This window comes from Trifolium pratense, linkage group LG4 (genome assembly GCF_020283565.1).
Source record: "Trifolium pratense cultivar HEN17-A07 linkage group LG4, ARS_RC_1.1, whole genome shotgun sequence".
NCBI classification, from domain to species: Eukaryota; Viridiplantae; Streptophyta; class Magnoliopsida; order Fabales; family Fabaceae; genus Trifolium; species Trifolium pratense.
This window is the reverse complement of record NC_060062.1, coordinates 52,394,623-52,418,917: the sequence shown is the minus strand read 5'-3', so window position 1 is coordinate 52,418,917 and position 24,295 is coordinate 52,394,623. Positions and strand designations below refer to the sequence as shown.

Sequence of the window (24,295 nt, the reverse complement as noted above, 5' to 3'; positions counted from 1 at the left end):
TCGAGGGTTGTAGATTGAAAATGGAATAAATCTCTATTCAGCAACAATTCTTATATGCCCAGTCTCTGTCGAAGGTGCTTCATTTGAATCAATAAGTTATATAAATGATGCAGCACAAACCTTAAGGTATCCAAGTGGAGTGTAGGTGAGAATTAATATGAATGTCAAAATGGAAGAGCTCAACTACAGGTTATATGTCTCTTAATTGATATTAAAGCTTTTGGTTATTAGTTAGTTTATGTTTTTCCCCCTTTCTTTTTAATTTCATTATAGTTAATTAATTTTGTTATAGGTTAGTTTGTGCGAGACCGCGACCGTCGTTGTTCCATCTCGTCGAACCTCCATCTCCATCCTTATCAATTAAGGTCTTCCTGAGCTATTTGCATTATGTGCTTTGTCACGCTTGGAATTGGAGAGTGATGCTTTCGTAGTGTTTTTCTGCTCTTTTGTTATTATAGGTTTCAGTTGCACTATTAGACATGAGTTATTGGATCAATATGTCATGAGCACAAGATATTGACTATATTGAGTATATTTTTAATTTTTCAGGGACTACATGAAAACATCAGAGGTGTTGGCTTGGTTTGGGAAATGGTAGAGGAATGCTTAGGTTAATTTTAATTTGGTTGCTTTGGTGTTCTGAACTCATCAGCTAGTTGCAAGAAATGGTCTGTTGGGAGGTTATTATTCACGTTGTAGTAAACCAATTTTGTTGTCTTGTGCTGGTTGTTATCTTATTAAGGTTGAGAATCATATATAGGAAGGACCTTTGTATTAGCATATTAGCATAATTGAGTTTCTTTTGATGGTGATAGTTATGTACTCAGCTTGAATATTGTATCAGTCCAAATGTATATTACTCATGTTATATATTGGAAAAGTACTTTTTATTCTCTATAAAGTACTTGATATTATTTGCTATATTTTAAATTTTAAAATTAAGCTCCAGGTTACATATATTAAAAAAAAAAAAAGCACCAGGTTGAATTAAAAAAAAAAAAAAAAATCATAAGACATACAATAGCGCTTTCATATAAATCGCTATAAAACGTTTAGAAAAAACAGCCTTACTATAGCGCTTTAAGCACGGGCGCTATTAAAACTGGAACCTTTAATAGCGCTTTTCTCATAAACCGCTATTAAAACCTATTGACAAAGGCATTAAAATACGCGTAATCAGTTATACTATAGCGTTTTAATACTTATAATAGCGCTTTTTGAAAACGTTATAATAGGCGTGATACCTATAATAGCGGATCCATCAATAGCGCTTTTAAATGCTATAAAAGCCAAAAAAAAACGCTATAAAAGCCCTTTTTTGTAGTAGTGACAATGAAGGATACCGCCCATAAGATGGATTTACACACGATAACAAAATATCTTCATCCTTCTCTGCCTTAGCGATTAACTTGGGAATGAAGAAACCAACTCCTTGAAACTGCCATGGCTTGGAGACCAAGGTTTTATTCCTACTTTCACGCTGCATCACCGGAAAAGGCGCTGAAGACCGGATTTTTAGGAGCCCTTGCTTGGAGAAGGAGACTAGAAGCTCTATAAATAGCTCCTTACTTTCATTTGTAAAAGGACGAATTCTGACTTATAAAACTCCCAGGGTTGTTGGGATTGAACTGAGTGTAATCACACCATTTGATCAATAATACAAACCCCCTTGTTTTTTACCAGAACAAATGGGATTATTGTATTTTGATTTTATGTTGTGTGTTTTGCTGGAAGGTGAGAGTTGTGGGCTCACGTCGAAGAACCTGTTTCACTCTTGGTTGGTATGTCCTTTCTCTCTTTGCACTCTCTCTTGGTTGGTCTTATTATTCAATCAAATAAATATCCTTTTTATTTGCTTTTGGTTTGTAATTAAAAAATTGACTAGTGCAACCCTTATTATTCATGTGAGATTCATACCCAAAGTGGTGATAATTGCTAATTACATTAATTTTATGTAATAATAATTGAGTGTTATAAACTATATCATAGTACTCATTTGATTATTTATACCTAAATGAAACCTTGATGGTTATGGAATATCTAACCTATTTTGTCTGTTTAATTTTCATTGTTGTTCAAATGTTGATGATGATCTTGTGTAGATAATTAGGAACATATTTGTATAATTTAATATTTTATTTGCTGATCCTTGTTATTCCTTTTGAAGCGCCAAAAGAACAAAATGAAATGGAGAACGACACAACACAACTAAGAAGTTAAGAAGAAAATATGCCATGATAAAAATGAGAAGCAGAAGATAATAACAGCAGAGAAAACCAAGCACCTAAAGTTGATAGATTTGGACTTCGGAGTTGTTATCAAAATTATAAAAGAAACAAACGAAGGAACCGAATTAAACATGAAAAATATAAAAACATAAGTTGAACAATCTTCAACACTAAATATTGTTATAGGGCTCATTTCTCTCCAGTTTCATCATTGTTGTTATTTGGTGGCAACTCATTCAAGTCAAAGGCATTTTTTCTTCTACCCTCTTCATTTTCAGTTGGGGCAGGAGTTTCTTCATTTCTTCATTTCTTCCACTCCCACAACTGCCACCAGCAGAGGACTCCACTAGCGCTCCGATAGACCTATTCAAATCTAAGATATTTCGTTGTAATTTTAGTGACTATTATTCTAGTATTCTTTATCTTCAATGATTGTGATTTCTTTGATTAAATGTAATTTATCCTAAGTTACTCGACAATCATTTATCTTTTATGTTATGTGGCAGCGCCCCTTGGGAAAGAAGGGGTGGGGGGAGAGGGTAACGGAGGGGAGAGAGGGGGTAGGAGAGAGATGTGAGATGAGGGGGGTGAGAAAGATTGAAAGAGAATATTTTTGAATAGTAAACAAAATGATAATTTAGTATTTTAGATAGTCTACGTAGTTTTGTAAGGGACAAAATTTTGAGATTTACTTTTGTCATCCTACTGGTTATTCGCGCGTCCTATGTGTTTTCCATTTTACCATTTCGCTAATTAAGTAGTGGACGTTGTAAAATTATTAATTTTTGAGAAATTTTACCGCTGTCGTCCGCTACTTAAGTAGCGGACTCGTCGGTGGTCAAAAGCCCCTGCATCAGTCAAAGGTCTGTCAAGTGGCCAATTTTAATTGGCCCTTGGTGCGGCCAAAAAGCCTATAAATAGCCACCTTCAGAAAATTGAAGGCACACACCTCTCCCACTTAGGTCCGAAGATCCATTTTTGTGGACAACATTGTTTCGTCTGCGCATACCAACAGACGGCGATACACAATCTCGGTTACCCTTCTCTGATCACGGAAGTGGAGAAAGCTGTTCAGCTGGCGCTTCAGATCAGACAATGTAATAGACTGCAGCTAAGCTAGTGTTTGGTTGAAAATCTAAAACGTTCATTTTTATTATTTTTTTTGAATTGGTGTGAATGAATGAGTGAATAAAACACCCACTCACCCGTATTTATACACGTGTTGGTGCGTTTAAAACCACACAAATTATGACCACCGTACATACTTTACTTAAGTAACGAACACCCTACGCAGTTAGTTCGCTACTTAAGTCACGGATGGTCAGTGATCAGAATTTTGTGGTATTTGGTAACAGTCGATGGTCAAAGACGGTGGTGGAGTTTAATTGGCCATTAAATAGGCTGTTACCAATTTCGACCAATGGAATTCGGGCCAAAATTCTATAAATTGAAGTCTTCCCTTTCATTTTTTCTCATTCTCATTTCTTCTTCCTTCTCACATTTCTTCTCTCAAAATATTTTTAGCTTAGTTTTGTTGTAGTTTTGTTATTTTAGGCATGAACGGCCTCAATGTCCATCGCCGATTAAACATAATGATCTTACGCGTGCATGTTCTTTGATGACGGCGATTGAGATCATTATGTTAATCGGCGAGGGACTTTTTTAGGCCTCTTAGGATCATTATGAATAATCAGAAGGGATCCAACCCATTTCTTCTCTTTCACGATTCTCTTAAACCATTACCCCAAAATGAGGAGGAAGATGAGGAGGAGAAGGAGGAGGAGGAGGAGGAGGAGGAGGTGGTGGTGGTTCAGTAGGAGGAGGAAGAGGTAGTGGTTTGAACGGATTCGTCCACCTTAAGTTTGTGGTTGGGGAGGGTGTTATAAAGTGGTTTATATCCACCCAAACGAGTTTGATCATTATGATTAATCGGTTTTTTTCGGTTTTTGTCATTTTGTATTTTGTTCAAATAAAAATTATGTAATGAACCGCAACGTAATAATATTATGTTTTGTTTTGTAATGAAAATTTGTCACTATTCTATTGTTGTGTCTGTTACATATTATGTTATGTTATTTTGTTTATTTTTCTGTCAAATGTACGTCCTCTACTTAGGTAGCGGATGACAAAACGTAATAGGGTGGTTTGGTAGGGTGTGCGCCCTCAGTTGGTAAATAAATTACACATCTGATACCTAAGCCACAGAGAACATTTCGTGACCTAAGTTGTGGACAGGGGTAATATGATAATTTCGTAGGACGCACCCAAAATCAGTAGGGTGGCAAAAGTAAATCTCCAAAAATTTGAGCTAACAATAGTCCATTGTCTCTAGGCCCAATAACAACTTGTAAATCGAATAAAGTACAAGTAAAATTGTGTTTGTGTTATATAGTTCCTTAATTTTTAACAAATCAAATACCTCCGCAGTGTACCAATCGTTATTTGGTTCGATGGTGATTAGTGTTGAATTTGGTAGGAAGGACGACGGTTTGATCCCCCGCAACTGCGATCGGGAGGGGGATGAAACCACTTTATGCGAGAACTAACCCCCGAACCAGATTAAACTGATGGTGAAAAACAAAAAAAATAAAAAATAAAAAACCCTCTGCAGTGCATGTTTACTTTTGGTTGTTGTGGTTCCAAAATTGACGATTTTTGTGTCTATAATTACAAACGTTTTTGTGCAATTTTGTTTGATATTTGATAGAGTTAAATATGTTTTTACTCTCTACTAGAAAACTCAAATTTAGTTTTTATTTGCATTTTATATGAACTATTTTGAGGACTAAAAATATCTATTTTTTTGAAGAAAAAAAATAAATTAAAATTGGAACTATTCATACGAACTTCAATAGAGGACTAAAATTACTATTAAAATTTAATAGGAACTAAACTCTAAACTTAAAAGAACGCGATTTTGTAAAGACTAAAATCATATTTCCCCGTGAAGCATATTAGTGTGTTTTTCATGATTCTCAATAGTTGCATTGGAGACGAAGGTTGTGTAAACTATGGAATAATTATTCATGAGATCACTGTCATATGAGAATGTTACCAATTGATCATTTGCAAGGAGAATCTCTATTTCCCCATGATGATAATTTAGATCTTGTCGTGCAACATCAATATCATAGCCATTATTTAAAGGTAGAGACTATGAAGAATTAGAAGAAATAAGGACACAATGAGGATGGAGTTAAGAAGAAAAAGGTGCAATGATAATAATGGAAGGCAGGAAGATGATATGAACAATGAAAACCAAAAAGTACTATGGTCCTGAAATGTTTGTTAAAAAAAAGAATCTTGGAAAGAAAATAGTCCTCAACAATGCAACAACCAAGTAAGTAATATTAGGTTATGAAATTTGTTAAATTATTCTGATCAAATTGCATTACATCTAAGTAATTAAATTGATTATTCATATGATTCTATTCTAGAGTACTATAAACACTCTTTTTTAACGTCCATTCTATTATTCACTTTCTTATCGAGTAAAATCAATGTAGATCTCATACTTTAAAAATGGGTTACAAATAAAATGGTTTCATTCTATTGTGTTAAGAGTAATAAACAGGTTGAAAAGAGAGTACTCCAAACACTCTAATCTATTGTATCTTTACCACATCTATTAGTATTTCTTACACTAGAATGGCAAGACCATAACAATCATATTGGAAGTTGCACCAAAAAACACAGATGAGTTACCCCAACAATTAAAAATCCAAATATACAAAAAACAGATAGTGCTCTATATAGGAATCACTTGGATATTCATCAAGAAATAATTTAATGTAAACTAAAATAACCAAGTTGTGTTCATAAACTTAATATGATGAGAAACTGCCATTCCAAAAATGCACATTTCAAGTTGGCAGAAAGGAGGGTAGAGCTTTCACATTTGTTTATATCATCAATTCAAGAGTATTTATTTACTACCACAGTACCACTACTACAGAGAAAATGTAAAATATCTCGGCATCCCTTTAACCCATGGCATATTTCTGGGTCCATGACCGAGCAGTAGCCTCATATTTGGCTTTGTCACTCTTGTACATATGAGCAATTTCGGGGACGAGAGGATCATCTGGGTTGGGATCTGTCAGCAGAGAACAAATGGACAGTAGCACCTGCAAAATTTTAATATTTCAGTTCCCCTGACAAGAAGATTCAAACAAACCGAAAATCTATTCCATTCACTTGTCTCGTATTACCTGACATTTTAGACTACTAATTACACATTAAGTTTTTTCCACTATTATATTTTTATGTCGTGTATCTCAACACACCTAACTACTGCTCATGTTACCATAGAAATTAGTATACATGATGATTTCCGTAAGAAATATATATAACCGTAAAAGACACGTAATATAGACAGATAGAATATTAAGATCACCTTGGATATTGTGAGGGCAGGGCTCCACTGCTCTTTGAGGATGTCAAGGCAAATGCTACCGTTGCTGTTGACATTAGGGTGGAAAACCTTTGTTCGGAATGCAACCTGAACATATTGATAATGAATGTCATGCAAGCACTTCGACAAAGTGGAATTATAAAGGGCGCTAATTAAAGATCATAAAAAATCTAATCAACATGTGAAAAAGATTGCAGCAATTATCTCTATAATGAACATCTAGCACTGCCATCTCCCATAATTAGGGTGGAGGGAAGATTGGGAATTTCTAATTTCTAAGCACAAATATTGCAGGATCAAGTTGTGACAATGATGACTCCCAATATTACCAACAAAAGAGGAGTAAAACAAGACAACCGAATCACCAAATAATCAGATGAGTAAATCAGATATATAATCTATAATTTTGTCAAGATCAAGGTCTTGACTATGATTGTAAGAAGGATCATAAGATCTTACAAAAATAATTACCTAGGATCAGAATGGGTGGCAAAAACTAAAACTACCAAATACCCTATTCATACCAAAAAAAAAAGAGTTGGGCCTAAATAGTGCAATACCATTCTCTCAAGACAGAAACAACTTAGTAACCGTAGTTTTCTTATCTACCTCTGCCGTCTATCTCCAACAAACAGTTGAGGTCATAAAATCACAATAGACTGGGCAGCAGCACACAAATCGTTAGAGGAAAAACAGAACAGAAGCAGGGACAGAATGGGAGAAGACGAATCGAACAAGAGAACTATAGAGTTGTGTGTGGGATCGCAATCTCAATATGTTGATAATACCACAAGTTCGCAACAACTACCCAATCCATTGCAATTAAGATGTAGTAGACTACATATTTAAAACTTAATTGCTCATCAATTTCAATACAACATTTGTCCTTGCAAAGAGATTTGTGGAGTTGCTAGATTTTAAATCCATCAATATATTGATTATAATTGTTATATGCTGGCTAAAGTGAAATTTATAATACCATAAAGCAAAAAACACCATAGCTAACATAAAAGAAGTAAGGAAAATAAAGAGTGTACATACTGTCTAGATATATAGTTCAAAATGTGTCTGTCATATGTTTGCATAAAGCAGAATTTGGGTTTACCTTGGGTGGTTTGAAAGGATAATCCGGAGGGAAGTGAATTTGCACAAGAAACACACCTCCAGCAAATGGGCTATCAGATGGGCCCATAATTGTGGCTTGCCAATGGAACATATCATCAGCGACGGGGCCTGAGCATAAAAATTAAAAACAATAATTATTAACTGACTGAACAGTCCAAGTGTTATTAAGACAAGTATTAATCAAACAAGAATTATTAAAAAGGTCCAATTCCGCTCATTCCATATTTTCATAGACACCATAATCAGGGCCCTCCTCGCACCAGTCAGGCCTTGTAATCGCACGTACTGCAGGGCCAACTTTGCTCTGGTTGTAATCACATGCATCTGCTTCACTGTTCTGGTTTGCACATTTTTTGAGTTAACGTTTTCTTATTTTTCTTCCCTAAGCTCAGTTAGTTATGCATCCGATTTTAATTTTTTTAAAAATGTTCTGTGTCCCTAAACTTTAATTATGTAACAAAGAGAGTACAAATTTGAGTGTAAAAATCACATTCGGAGGGAATAAAAGATACAAATTAAAAAAAAAAATACAAATTTTAATCAAGCTTCAAGTTAGAATAAATTTCAGAGGCAGAATTAATTCTAATCAAAAACCTTAAACATACCAAAATCAATTTTAAGTTTTCATAATCACTTTTGTCACTCCCAAAAGTGAATCCAAACTTTCACTTAAACATAAAACATACATACATAAGCAACATCATATATATATGCATACAATAATACACACATGCATACAATCCGTATATCAAAGTTATCACATAAAGGATAAAAATTTAATATTTCAGAATAATTTTTTAAAATAAAATCCAGCATTAAGTATTAAACCATCATTACTTCATTAAGTGATATAAATCTATCATTTTTATTGATTAAATCCTTTACAATCCATCCATGCCTTAAACCCAAAATCTAGCCTCAAATTAGAAACACTAAACATCTGAATAAAATTTAATATATTTTTCAAATCACTAAACAAAATATGTAAAATAAAAACAAAGAAAAATACCAGCACTGCAAGAAGCAGGAGGATCCTTCTGCAAGTCCTTCAATTCCTTGTTGATCCGCTTTGAAGCCATATCTACAACACTGTTCACAATATTAGTATTATATAATGATGATTAGAGAAGAAAAAAGAGTGAAAGTTGAAGGAGAGAGTTTGAGACCTTAGCTAGGGTTTGGGGCGTTCGGTGCAGAATTTGGAAAAAGAAAAAGAAGGGTTATGAGTTTGGAAGAGCGTTCAATATATTATATATATATAAATACGTGCTTTATGGGGACTTTACTCTACTCTACTCTTTGACACGCACTGCATTACATGCCACATGACATAACCATACCCAATTTTAATATATACAGTTTTTTTTTTTTTTATAAATATCCAGTATCTGTTTTTTCAAAACAAATATACTAGTTTTTTTTTTTTGACGCATCTAGTATGTTATGTTAAGGCATGGGATTATTTTTTTTTTTTTACGGACTTTTTTAATATTATTTATGTATTTTTTTTTATAATAAATATGTCTAAAAAATTAAATTATTACCATACGCAATTTTATAAATATATTGTGTCTTTTTTTTAAGACAAATATAAATAAAAAAAGATATTATTTAAAGAAAAGAAAAATCAATTTTTTTTTGTCATAGGGGCACCTAATCTCACCAAAAGAATCGTCTAGTTTTGTCGGTCCAGAGCAGTGACGCCGTCTGTGAAAAGATTTTTCCGATAAATCTTCTCAAATTCACCAACTATGCTCATTTATTTCGATCCAAAAAATTCCAACGGTGGAATCTAGAACCACCAGTAGCAAAAGTGCAACGGTTGAGCACACCTCTGCAGGACAATCTTTTCACAATGTTGAGATCAACACATAGCCTATTCTCTCCTTAGTGGTGGGTGGGAGTTCAACCCAAGGATCCATCACCCAACCACAAGAGAATACAAATGACACATTTACCTTCATCCAAACAATCAAAGATCTACAAAACCAGACCCAGCAACAAGCACCAACTCTCCTTCTCCATGGGGATGTCGTATCCCAATCACACCAAAAAGAACAATATTGTCACGACCCAAATCTCTGGTCATGACCGGTGCACAGGCCACCACTAACTAACCCTATGATTAGCCTGACAAGCCTAATACACTATAACAAATATACTTATTTAAAATATAGAGTTACCGAAATTATAGCTCAACAGGGGAAACCACATTATATAATGTATCTCTAAACGATTAGGGAATCAGAGTCACGTAGTTCTGTAAGTGTTGGTTAACTATCAACAAAATATATAAAAACTGTCTCATTTCAAGTACACATAAACCACATTATTTGTTATTATAAGTTAATTGTGTCTAATCTAACCACTAGAGTTCTCTACTAAACATTAGTCTAAAAAATTTATTTATTTATTAGTTTATTTTAACTACTTCATGTCAACTCCAATAACTATTATCAAGTACTCATACAACACCTAACCATTAAATGAAAAGTAATAGTAACATTGTACTATCACAACCTGCATAATTCACAGCAGCAATAATGTTCATGATTTCTAGCATTCTCACAACTCCATAACAGCCCCTAACATCTTCAAATTAGAATACTCACCTTATCAACTATGGTTCTAAAAGAAATGGTTATTCAAAATCCTAAATCTTTTAGAAGCATTCCAACACTTATATTATTCAACATAAGGTTATTTTAGATTCTAATTCTACCAAAACACAAACTAATAAGAACTCACCTTAGTTATGAGAAGACAATTTCTTGTAGAAAAGCTCAATGAAGAGGATGTCAAAGCCCTTTTTCTTTCCCTAATTTCCCCATCTTGAGTTTTTATCTTCTAATCTCTATAAAGGAATCTTCTATAAGTGAAAGAATACTTATTTTACATGATTATGTCAAATGCAACTACTAATTTTGAAAGGATTTGAGCAAGGTTTAAAGAAATGGAGAGAAGGGAGTATGTTTCGTTGTATAGTAAAAGAAGGGAAACTGAATCATGTGTTGATTCCTCACCCAAGGATATCATTATATATTTCAATATAACCTTACTTTTTGTTGTTAATTACCAATCGACCCTTCTCTTTGCTTAACAAATTATTAATTTACCCTTACTTGTTTTAGTAATTTCTAACCGTCATTAAGCATTTAATCACAATTTTATCTTTTTCTAAATAACTATCATTCCTTAATATAATTTTTATATATAGTATAATAAAATAAAATTAGAGGGTATTATAAATATTGTCCACCTCGCAATGGAAACAGAGGAAACAACCATGGCAGGAATGGTGAAAATGGGGTCAGGAACAGAGGCGGAGACGGACCCCTACCACACGATTCCAATGGAGATGATAGCATCCAGACAACTCCGTCACATCCAATGGGGAAATGAGAATCAACACACCATCACCACCACGACAAGAAGAAGAGTCGTCCTCACTCCACAAAGGGCTCATTCACATAGAGAATCCTAGAATGTAGCATCCTAAGGTCCCTGGAGAAGCCACCTAAGCTAGAGACGTACGGCGGAACAACTGACCTCGATGTGAACAGTGGAGCACATTGACACTGTCCTTATAACCACCTAGTACGAGGAGTTGTCAAATGAAAACTATTCATCTCACTTTTAAGAGCTCAACAATGACATGGTTCAAGGGCTTTCAGAATGGCTCCATCAACTCTTGGGAGGATCTGTGCAGGGAATTCACTTCACATTTCATTACACGAAGGCATTAATCCAAGACTGTCGCCTTCCTCAACACCGCCAATCATGGGAAGGATGAAACCCTGAAAGGGTACATAGAGCGCTTCACTGAGGGAAGCAATGGAGGTCAGGGGAGCCAATGATTAGCTAAAGTGCTTCATCTTTGAGAACGGTTTGAGGACGGGCACTATGTTTAAGGAGTGAGTTGTTGACTCGTGGTTAACCTTATACATTAACTACGAAGAAAAACTTCTAGCAAACAAAGTGGAGAAAGGTAAAGGAGTCAGGAAGAAGGAAGATAAAGGCGAAAGAAAAAGAAATGACCAATGTCGAAATACACATAATATACCCCTTTAAACACATCAAGAGAAAGAATCCTACAAGAGTGCGTCAACACAGAATTTGTAGAGCCCGGGATCATATTCCCAAGGCAATTAGAGAGTCCACAAGGATAGATAAAATAAAACAAAATAATGCAGGTTCTATAGAAGCCACGGTCATGACACCGATGACTCGGCTAAATGATACAATTGAAGAGTTGATATAGGTGGAACAAATTTAAGAGAAGGAAAGCTAGCTTCCAACTGGGAAGGCCCATACAAGGTCATGACATTAGCAAGCCAAAGAGTATACATCGTACAAACACTCTTAGGTGAACAAATCTCTAGAACGTGGAATGCCGCCAAACTCAAAAAAGTACTATAGTTAAACACAATAAATGTAAAGATCCATAATTTTATGAATGAAATTTCATACCAATATACATTATTGACAAATTCAATAAAAAATTAGTTTTCAAAATTCTTATGTTTTCTTTTTATTACATAATTTTTACATTTTTGTCAAAGAGATCTGATATTTTGGGACGAAAATACCATCAATTTTGCTAAATTCTCGTGTGTTATTGATATTTTAATACATTATTATAAAATACTATAAAATAAAATAGATGTTAGAAATAATATCTAAAAGAAGGTGGACAATGGAGTTGAATTGAATTTGTATGTACTACGGTTGAGTTAAGGTGGTACTTAAAGAAAATGAATGGACAATAATGCCTGCCAGCCATGCAAGTTGAATTGAGGTATTAGGCGGGTGAATCAATAGCGATGTCAAACTGAATCTCCCTGCCGGCAACATATATACACCAATTCTTGACCTTTCATGTACCTAGCTAATTGTACACTTTTTCAAAAACAGAAAGAAAATAAATCTTCTACGGTCGAGGACTTAAGGTTTTTTTTTATTTTTTTTTTACAATATTAAGGAGTTAGAGGTTATAGAATACTGGTTTGGTAAAAAAAAAAATGTTAACATGCATCCTTACTGCACATGTTAAGAAGATAAATCAAAAAAATATTTATTGAACTTGTGGTATATTCAATTCTCTAAACATTAAATTTTTTGTATCATTAATGTTATATTTCTATTTTTAGGTAGTTTAACATTTTGTTTTTACAATAAGCTGGGAATCGAACACAAAACATATAGCGTACTACCCAAACTTTTCACCACTAGACCAAACCTGGTGGCTTAAGTAGCTTAACATGTACCCTTAGGTACGAATTAACATACCCAAAAAATAAAATAAATAGAATAATGGTATTTAGACACTCATTTTTTATTACATCTGCCCCACCTAATTAATAAGGTCGAAAAATATAACTAATTTAGTTTAGTAGATAATTAATTCGGCTGACAGTTTATAAATTGTGGTTAATTCCACTTATCTCAGTTGGTAAAGATATTAGTATTTTATATGTAGGAGGTAGAGTTTGAACCCCGAATACTTCATTTATCCATCTTTAAAGGTGGAATTTCAGGCCGCTAGGCTACCTGACAAAAAAAAAATTGTGGTTACTTCTCAGCAATTGAGATCGGGAGGGGAACTGAAACCACTTGATATCAGAATTGATTTTCGAATCAGATTAGACGGTTTAGTGGACAATTGCGATTAATTCCCCTGCAACTGAGACTGGAGGGAACTGGAATTACTTGATGCCAGAAATATTGATTTTCAAACCAGATTAGACGGTCCAGTTAACCCGTTACTTTTGGTGAAAAAAAATTATAGTTATTAAATTATATTGTTAACCACAATTTAACAACTTTTTAAACGTGGTTGAAATTAACTATATAACTCAATTGAAACAAGCATTTCAATGTTAACTACATGTTGCAAGTGTATGAAAAATTGAGTGTTCATCAAATATTTGTGCATATATTTTTCTTATTGCAAGATACACATTTTAAAAAATAGCGGATAAGTGATAAGATAGTTAAGCGGATCAGCTTATAGTGCATAACTTATAAGTTAGTTTTTAATTTATAGCAAATAAGCTAGTTGATTGAATTTGTTTTTTTTTAGTTGATTGAATTTGTAGTGTTTGATAAAATTAACAGTTGAACTAAGTATGAAATGACATCAAAAAAATATGTTTGATTAATACTTAATTTTTTTCGAGTAAGATGATAGAGGTAAAATTGAAAGAAAAAATATAAGCTATAAACTCATAAGCTACTTGAAATATCGTTTGAAAAATAAGTTATAAGCTAGTAAAATAAGCTATTAGCTCTTTTTTAAACGTTATTTCAAGTATAAGCTAGCTTATTTGTCATCTCAAACGGAGCCTAATTCTTCAAATATTGTGGAATCCAAATTAACAGCAAACTTTGTCTAATAGTTATGTGTATTAAGAGAAGAGAAAACAATTCAGTAAACAAAACCGTGGCGACATGAAAATTCCACAACTTCTCAGCTACATAGTAACTAACAAATTCTCGTTTATAAATAATAAATTGACAAAAAGACAAAAAAATACACAAATATAAGAAAACAAATTAAGTTTACAAGAATCTTTGATGTATACAATACCACAATTTAACAAAGTTTATATATATACTTTTTGGTCACAACAAAGCTTATACTTATTTGCAACCTTGAAAGTTTCGTTACCCCAGCTGTTTTTTGCACGTTTTGTAGCCATACGCCAGCACTAACATTGTCACCAATCACTATTCTTTCATACATTCATTTTTTCTAACCAATATATATTAATCTCTTGTTACATTTTCTTCTAACAATTTAAGATGGATCAAGCTAGTACAATTGAAGCTGAACCTTCAATAGTTTTACATAGTAAATCAAAGAAAGTGGTAAAATCAAGAGAGAGTAGTTTTAATAGTGAGTATGAAGGATCAATAGGAGAGGAACCATCAAGATATGAAGTTTGGGGATGGTATTTGTATGAGTTTTGTTCTTACTTTGTTCAGACTGTTCTTATACCTGTATTGTTTCCTCTTATTATTAGTCAGTTACAGATTCTACCTAAGGATCCTGTTCAAGATTGGCAGAATAATCATCATGGCATGGTCTGTTCAGACAAGGAAATTCATCTGTAAGTATACTTACAGTTGAGGAGTGCTAGCAACACACTCTTTAACAAACACACTCTAACACACTCTCTTCTATTGGTTAAAATTTATATGGGTCCCATAAAAGTTATATGGGTCCACATTTTTTTATGGGACCCATGTGAATTTTAACCAATAAAAGAGAGTGTGTTGGAGTGTGTTTGTTAAAGAGTGTGTTGCTAGCATTATTCACTTACAGTTTAATGTGTGAAAAGAAATACGAGTAAATCACCGATTCGAGTTTCGACGCATGAAATTGTAACATTTATCCCTTAAAAATTGTGAATAGGTAAAATAGACCATGATTATGAATTACGATGAAGATTTGGTCCTATGGTTAACTTATACATTTTCTATCAAGTTAGTGCTTAAATTATATTACTTACTAGCAAATTAATCCATAGATTATATTATTTATTGTCAAACTAGTCCTTAAAAATTAATAGAAGGCCGGATTGTTTGATGTTATTCAAATTCAAGGTCGATTAAATGTTCAATCCATACAATTTGAAAGTGTGAATTAGTAATCGACACTCTGAAGGCAAATTCCTGCCCCACCAGGGAAATTTCCAGGCTCTCATTGAAGTCAACCCTAACAGTCTCTGTCTCTGACTTGTTTGTGTAATAGCTTTTCCTACCCTACGACTAGTAGGTAACTCACTACCTTTATGGAGTAAGAATCATTCCTGCCTCCAGACTTAACCTTCACATGCATAGAAATTATAGGAGATCGTAATTATAATTTTCGCCAATAAGTCCCTAACGTATCTTACGGTTAAGATTATTTGAGTCCGCTATGAGACTAATTATCGAGTTGACAACCTAATATATGACAGTTTTTATAGTATAGCCGTACTACCTTTCAAATGCACACAACTCCAAGAATCGAATAGAAAAATTTGACTTACAATAAAATAAAATTTGTCTTTAATTTTATTACCAAGTGTTAGAATCGCCATAATTGACTACCAAATTCATTTTTTTCTATCTTTAATTTTTTTTTATAATTTGAAATATTTTGGTAGTGATTATTAATTTTGCTGGGTTTAGTGTTTGTGGTTTCACACACCGATTACAAATGAGAATGTTGGATATGTAAAAAATGACTCATGAACCTAATGCCTTGAAATTTTGGATGGAGATGTGACGTCTCTCAGGCTCTCCAACAAGTGATATCACATCCCTGGTTCGGCTTTGTGGGGGGGGAGGATCCTGATATTAGATTAACTATAGGATGTAAGAATTCACACATCAATTATGAGTGGATTGAGACCCAACGTCTCCCTCTCGTGTGGTCGTGCGGCCGGACTCCCCAACAATTCTGTGCCTTTCTAAATATCTGTGGATGAAACTATTTAACATATGCATATGTACTATGTATACTTGTGTAACACAAATATTGAATGCAAACCATTAAATTTGATTACAGGTACACTGCTCTCACAAAGCGCACAATATCAGTGAGTGGTTCAAACTTCTCATCATTGGAATGGACATCAATTGCATGGGCAACAGGTCTAACCATAGCAATTCCAATTCTCAGCTTCATCTCATTCCACCTCAACAGCCAATTCCAAACACTCATAACAGCTGTATCAACAAGCATTGGAGTTTTCTTCTGTCTCCCAGCAGGATTCTTCAAAACAACCAAAATCTTCATTCCCTACATTGCTTTCATTGTCTTAGCAACCACAGTTGCATCTTCATCTCACACTCACCATCTTGCTCTCATGGTTTCTTCCTTTAAGAAATCCAAAACACAAAAAGTTTCAAGTTTTTACTCTCTTTTAGCTACTTCTTTTGGTGGTTTAGGTTCAGCTATAATCTCTGCTTTCATTTATCATATGCTTCGAGAAGCCGATGATCGTAATCTTTACACTCTTTGGATTGTTTCAATCTTCAGTGGATTAATATGGGGTGTTGGTATTTTACATGTTGTTACAGCCATAAACAGAACCTCTGTTTCCTCTGTTTCATTGATGAACAGAACAATGTTTTATCCTTGTCATATTTTCAAACATCCAAAAGCAATTGCGGCGCTTTTCGGGGTTTTCCTCTCATCATTTACAACAATGTGTATTTTCACTGGTGCTGTTCTTTTCATAGTTGGTAATCTTTGTATTAGGCCATTACATTTACTTTATTTTTGGTTAACTTATTTTCTTATTCCCTTAATCTCATTACCACTTTTACACCCTTTACAACAACTACTTAACGCGAACTCCGCGAAAATGAAAATCATTGGTTTACTTTTGTCAATGTTGTCTTCTGGTTTTGGATTCTATTTTTGGAATAGTCATTGGAAATGGGGTCATATATTGATATTTGGAGGGATTCAAAGCATTGGAAGTGGAGTTTTGCATGCATTTGGAAGAGTATTGGTTTTGGAATATGCTCCAACTGGGAAAGAAGGTGTTTTCTGTGTTTGGTATGGTTGGATTAGAGCTGCTGGATTGTGTTTGGGTTTCACTGTTGCTTCTGTTGTTCCTGGACAAATTAAAACTTCTTTTGGTGTTGCTTTTGTTGCTGCACTTGTTGGAATTGTTGTTCTTCTTTTTGGTAATGTTGATCATAATAATAGAGAGTGGTTCCAATGGGAATGATAATCTTGGATTAGATTCTAAAGAATCTGTTAGTGTTTAATTGATATTTCATGTAAGAATAAATTCATCTTAATTACTTCATTACAATCTTATAGTATGTTCTATGTATTTTTATATTCTTTGGTAATGCTTATAGCTTTTTACCTTTTATTCCAATTTTAATCTTATTATTTTAATTTATTTATTTTAATAAAATAATTATCCATTCACATAAAATAACCATTGTATTTTTATTTAATTTTATGATTACAAAAGCTAAATTACCCAAACACTTTAATTTCATTATACTAGTTTTTCGAATATCACCTAAAAGCTAGCTTTTAACTTAATTTTACCAGAGAGTTTGTTAATTTAGCGGGGGTTTGGAACCCCAACAATTTAATGATCAAATTTTCCCTTCCATTTTGTGTGGCTATTATTCCACCAAAAGTTTCAATTCCCTCAAATTTTTTCTTATCTCATACAGAAAATTCAGAAACGCGTTCTATGAATATCGTTGAATCGCTCTCAAAATTTCAATCTGATTCAGAAAATCTCAATCTCTCTCTCTTCAATCTTAATTTGCGTTGTAATTGATCGTTGCATCAGTGCATGGAGGTTTATAGTGTAACCCTCATATATTGTGTTAAAGGTGTGTTTGGAAAGTCGAACAAGTTATCCTATAGTTTATTGAACTAACTTATAAACTTGTTAGATAAAAATGGACATGTTCGATAACAAGCTTATCTAATTAGCTTATAATGTTTTTTTTGAAATGTTAATTCAATTATCGTATGAGCTTTACACTTAATTCCATTTTTACCCTTTTATTTTCATTTATTATTTCCTTATTTTTTAAAAAAAATATAATAATTATCCACTAACTACGTACTTTTATATTATTTTGTACTTACAACAATTAAATTTGTCAAACACTTTAATTTCATTCAACTAATTTTTTTAATTATAAATTATCAGCTACCAGCTATAAACTAATTTTTCAACTACCAATTAATTTATAGCTTATTTCTACCTAACACGGTGTAAAAAGGATTTAAGGAAACACTTTGTTAATTTCGCGGGGATTTGAATTTTCCATTTTGCGCGGCTATTTTTTCAATTCCCTCAATTTTTTGTTACATCTCATACAGAAAATTCAGAAACGCACTCGTTCTATGAATCGGTCTCAAAATTTCAATCTGATTCAGAAACTAAACTCTCAATCACTCTCTTCTTCGATCTTAATCTGCGTTGTAATTCATCGCTGCATCACTGTATGGAGTTTTTTTTATTCACTCGCAATTTAATTTCAGTGATTCTCTTTGATTTCAGTGACGAAATTTAATCAATCTTCCCAGGTCGGCGATTCTGTAAACCCTAACAAACTTCGTTTTTCTCCAATTTCCATGTACGAGTTCATCCAAGCTTGTAAGTCATTCATCTTTTTCTAATCCCATTCGATTTTCATTCCATTTCAATTTGTACAATTGCTCATAGTTCCAATCTCCATCGATGCATGTTCCCGTTGATTCGATTGATATCGATGATGAACAAGTTATGTATCATTCATGCAAAAAATGGTTGTACGTTTTAAATATCCTGATTTTTGTTTCCTTTCTCTCGATTTCTGTTCGAATTAGAGGTATTGAACAAACCGTTAGAGGTTGACGACGATACTTGTATTGACAATCAAGTGAAAATTACTAATGCATGTTCACTATTGAATTTTAGTTTTATGCGTGTGATGTTAGATTGTAATTTTATGGAAATTCTAGCATTGGTGCTGTTGCGAATTACCGAGTTTCCAATTTGAATCGTTCACCGAGTCAGACTACCTAGTTTGACACTTGCACTAATCTTCCAAGATGTTGGACGGATTGGTCGTCGAGGATTCGCCACTAAATGGTTTTGCATTTAGATTTCTTATCTCTATGCTCTTTTGATTCTTTGATTTAATTTCTAATGAAGAAATTAGGCATGGGGTTTGTGAATGTAGTTATGATGCTGTTTTCTCTATTTTTTCTGTAAATCGTTGATCAAATTGATGAAGAATCAGATCCATGTGGTAAGGAGAAAAGGGAAGTAAGGAGAAAAGGGAAGGCAACAGAGAAGTTTCTCAAGATAGATATTATTGATTTTTTGGTGAATGGTATAGATGTCATTGCTTATGGAAGGGTAATTGGTTCTTCTTGATCATGGAAGTTTCTCAAGAAGTATATCTACTTTAGGAAACTATTCAAGGCATGTATTTCTTGCAATTGCCTTGAGTGCTTTCAATTTTAATCAGTTTTTATTGATTATGTATCTAATTCTTTGCAGCGTAAGTATACTTGTGTAAATAGAATATTTACTACAATCCGTGAATTATATCGCTTTCGTTTCTAGTTCAAATCATTCCTCCGCAAACTAGAAACTTGTCTTGGTGTTATTCAATTTTGAAATTCCCTTCGGACCATATGTATGTTGCTGCATCAAACATGGGGTGAAATTTATCATAGTTGCATGAATAGCTGCTACTTAATTCCTTAATCTAATTTTAATTCCTAGTGAAATACTAACTACTAAGGCTTAGTGATGGTGGTTGTTGTAGTTTGATTACTATACTTTCAAACTAGGATTAGATTGGTGACTATGTTTTCTTCTGCTACTTTTTTGCAGTATCTATTGTTGAAGTTGATGAAAGTTAGTTGACAGTTTTTAGTTCCATATATTTTCTTCTTTGTCAAGAGATAAACTTTTGTTTTCATTTGGAGTAAACATTAGTTGGTGATATTATTTAGTTTTCAGTATGTATTGAAAACCTACATTCACTTGAACTACATAGGTTACTCTTTAATGTATATTGAAAATTAATAGACGCTCTTGTTAATTGCTAACACTTACATTCTGCTGTTGAAAGCTGAATCTTTTGCGTTATTCAAATGTAAACCTTTTGTGAGTCTGACTTTTTGTTCTTTTCTTTGCAGTGATTGTGTTCGGATCTGTTGTGAGGCCTGCTCGTGTAGTGTGTCTTCATTGGGCAGGGGTTCTTTTGCTTCAGTGCTTCATTTTTTGTTGCATTAAGTGCATCTTATCTCTTATATAAATTTTGACATATCTTTATTTTTTATAATTATCAGGAACACATTAAAAAGTCAATGAAGAGTGATCAGTCTCGACTTTCCCTTGAAGCACATTAATGGGTCGATTCAATCCCTGAATTAAATAAGATGGTTTTTGCAGTGCAGGAATTGACTATGCTTCAGTTACATTATTCAATCTCTATTTTTATTAGTCAAGACTGAAGAGTTGGACTCTTTTTTTTGCTTGAAGTTGGATTTTTTTTGACACATGTTGGACTTATTTTTTAGATAATGGCTTTAGTCAAAAAATTATGTACATAATGAGGAGCAGCCCAGTAGCCCATCAGTGAAGAAGTCAAAAGAGAAACATGTAGTAGTTGTGCATGAAATGAGGTGAAAGCTTTTTGTGAAGGTTTGTTTCTTAATTTTTAGGACAATATATTATTTTTGTAGTGTGTTGGTACTGTCTCTTCAAGACTTTATAGATATGTTGATCATAATTATATCTCACATTGGTGAAGGTTCATACTGCTTCAAGTGTAATGAACGTTCTTGTTCAGTGTTCTTTATTTCTTATTCTCCCGTTGTTGTTCAGTTCTAGACTCTTGTAGTTGTTGTTGTGTCTGACTATGATTGTAAATGTTGGGTTTCTTGTTAATTGATTTGTAAATGATGGGTGTTGATTGAATTGAGTTATTGTTTAATTGTCTAAAATTAGGCTTATTTTTGTCTAAATTTCTTCTACATGATGGTTGCTTTCCTCAATTTTAAGTTTCTACATGATAATAAGCCCCCAAGTAATGGAAAACATTCAATCCCTACCTTCTTGCTGTCTTGACCGTGACCCATTACTAAAACCCAATATCAGATTTTTCTTTCATGGGTATGGATTAAAAGCTTTTAATTTTGGTAGAGTCAAGCTGGATTTTGGGAGCTGGAAGTTGTAAAAGTACAAGACTGAAATTGGATGTTTTGAAGTGGAGAAATTAACAAAACTCGAGCTCTCTCTTGGAATTTAGAGGAGGGTTCCTTTAGGTTTATTTAAAACCTTAGTTAGTTTAGTACAATTTATGATTTATGGAATTCTAGCCTAGCATGCAAAATGGTCATACATAAGTTCTTAAGTTAAATTGAACTAGAGAACAAGAAATTATGCAATGAGTTAGTTCCCTTTACCCCTTATGCTCATTGTTGTGTTGAATTCTGTATAATGGTTGTGTTGTTGTAGTATAAATTAGGAATCAATGAGCTATGATAAAACTATGTACTTTTTATAAGAAAAACTCATTTTTCGTATTGGGAATTTATTGCTGACTGGTAACTGTATTTGTCAATCCATTGGTGTCCTGGAAGCTGCAGAAAAATGCATTTTTTACACTGGCCGATCGATTCACCTGTCCTGCCAATCGATTGGTGACAGCTCCCTGGCCAAAGTTTACTCTGCAATCGATTGGCCATTCACCATTGGTCCTGTCAAACGATTGGTGATGCACTAAAATGAGAAAAAAGCTATTTTTAAGGCCTAATTGATCCCTAACTTGTACTATAATGATTCCTAATCTTTTGTTCAAAAAAAAGATAATGATTCCTAATCATTAAGCATGTTTCTAGCACTTTATATACAACATCTAGGATATGCCTAGGATTGGAATTGAGCAAAAACTTAGAAATTATTTATGCATGGATCCTATGGATCATTTAGGTTGCCCCGGGTTGGGTTATAATGGCTTAGAAATGCATCTTCATCTCACACTCACCATCTTGCTCTCATGGTTTCTTCTTTTAAGAAATCAAAAACACAAAAAGCTTCAAGTTTTTACTCTCTTTTAGCTACTTCTGTTAAGCATGTTCCTAAGCATTCGCTTATCATTTAGGTTCAGCTATAATCTCTGCTTTCATTTGTCATATGCTTTGAGAACCCGATGATCTTAGTCTTTACACCCTTTGGATTGTTTCAATCTTCAGTGGATTAATATCGGGTGTTGGTATTTTACATGTTACCACTATAAACAGAACCTCTGTTTCCTCTGTTTCATTGATGAACACTGAACAGAACAATGTTTTACCCTTGTCATATATTCAAACATCCAAAAGCAATTGCGGCGCTTTTTGGGGTTTTCCTCTCATCATTTACAGCAATGTGTATTTTCACTGGTGCTGTTCTTTTCATAGTTGGTAATCTTTGTATTAGGCCATTACATTTAATTTATTTTTGGTTAACTTATTTCCTTATTCCTTTAATTTCATTACCACTTTTACACCCTTTTTTGGCTTAACTACATATTTGGTCCCTTACGTTTATTTTAGGTTTCAATTTGGTCCCTTACGTTTAAAAAGTATCAATTTGGTCCCTTACGTTTATTTTAGGTTTCAAGTTAGTCATTTCCGTTAGTTTTGTCACTTTCAACGTTTGAACAGTACACGTGTCACTGTGTCCAAGTGCCACGTGCCAGTCCACATATGCAAATTGACTGCCACATGTGACAAAATTGACGGAAAGGACTAACTTGAAACCTAAAATAAACGTAAGGGACCAAATTGATACTTTTTAAACGTAAGGGACCAAATTGAAACCTAAAATAAACGTAAGGGACCAAATGTGTAGTTAAGCCCCCTTTTTTTTTGCCACAGACTTTTACACCCTTTGCAACAACTAGTTAACGCGAATTCGGCAAAAATGAAAATCATTGGTTTACTTTTGACAATGTTATCTTCTGGTTTGGATTCTATTTTTGGAACAGTCATTGGAAATGGGGTCATATACTGATATTTGGAGGGATTCAACTCATTGAAAGTGGAGTTTTGCATGCATTCGGCAGAGTTTTGGTTTTGGAATATGCTCCAACTGGGAAAGGTGTTTCCTGTGTTTGGTATGGTTGGATTAGAGCTGCTGGATTGTGTTTGGGTTTCACTGTTGCTTCTGCTGTTCCTGGACAAATTAAAACTTCTTTTGGTGTTGCTTTTGTTGCTGCACTTGTTGGAATTATTGTTCTTGTTTTTGGTAATGTTGATCATAATAGTGAGAGTGGTTCCCATGAGAATGATAATCTTGGATTAAATTATAAAGAATCTGTTAGTGTTTAATTGATACTCCATGTAAGAATAAATTCATCTAAATTACTACATTACAATGTTATATGTTCATGTATTTTTATATTCTTTGCAAATTGCAATGGTGTTATTTTATAGTACGCACAAGAGTTATAATTAATTTGTTTTATATTTATGATTGATGATTTTTTTTTAGGTGTATTTTGGTAGTTAAGATAGAAAAGGACTTAATGCAGAAGACCTTATTAGAACATAACATGCAGAAGACCTTATTAGAACATAACATGCAGAAGGACTTGATGCAGAAGAGCTTAAATGATATTTGGGCATGAATAATACTACTTTAGAGTTAGATTGCTGTTTTACATCAGAATAATGCTATGGCTAAGGAACAAATTAATACCATAAAAAAAGAAAATAATAGTTTACTATTTCACACCAGTAAATAATTCATTGTGGAACAAATACAAAAAGCAATTTCCAATAAGTAGATGGAATATGATGCTCAAGTAACAGCTAAGATTAGATAAACAATAAAATCAAACTAAGTCTCCCTCATCATCTACTGGTGTATTTGAATAACCAAGCAAAGTAATTTGTTTAAAATCCATATCTTGGTTGGGGAAAGGCATCCAAAGCTGCACATTCTTGTTCAATTTCAGATAAAAAGGAAATATCATTCCATTGAAACATATCAGGTTGCTT

The 24,295-nt window shown here is 33.4% G+C and overlaps 1 protein-coding gene across 3 annotated transcripts; it reads right to left on the bottom strand.

Moving 5' to 3' along the window:
• Window positions 1-5,972: 5,972 nt before the first annotated feature.
• LOC123923633 (ubiquitin-conjugating enzyme E2 28-like) lies at window positions 5,973-10,777 on the bottom strand. Of its 3 annotated transcripts, XM_045976325.1 has the most exons (6): window positions 10,516-10,777; window positions 8,934-8,938; window positions 8,777-8,856; window positions 7,748-7,875; window positions 6,625-6,729; window positions 5,973-6,355 (listed from the first exon to the last, which is right to left on the bottom strand). In XM_045976325.1, exons 3-6 carry the CDS (start codon window positions 8,844-8,846, stop codon window positions 6,212-6,214), a joined length of 447 nt encoding a protein of 148 aa, XP_045832281.1. In that variant the 5' UTR covers window positions 8,847-8,856; window positions 8,934-8,938; window positions 10,516-10,777; the 3' UTR covers window positions 5,973-6,211. The 3 variants fall into 3 exon arrangements, with proteins under 3 accessions (XP_045832281.1, XP_045832280.1, XP_045832282.1); XM_045976324.1 differs by lacking the exon at window positions 8,934-8,938; XM_045976326.1 differs by lacking the exon at window positions 8,934-8,938 and having other exon boundaries at window positions 8,777-8,848.
• Between the last annotated feature and the right edge of the window lie 13,518 nt (window positions 10,778-24,295).

What these genes read in the sequence shown, in the direction of transcription:
- LOC123923633 (XM_045976325.1), bottom strand. Translation starts at nt 8,846, where the DNA reads ATGGCTTCAAAGCGGATCAACAAGGAATTGAAGGACTTGCAGAAGGAT. An exon ending in TCCTGCTTCTTGCAGTGCTG is followed by an intron (nt 7,876 to 8,776) that starts GTATTTTTCTTT and finishes TTTTATGCTCAG; the next exon opens with GCCCCGTCGCTGATGATATG. An exon ending in ATCCTTTCAAACCACCCAAG is followed by an intron (nt 6,730 to 7,747) that starts GTAAACCCAAAT and finishes CAATATGTTCAG; the next exon opens with GTTGCATTCCGAACAAAGGT.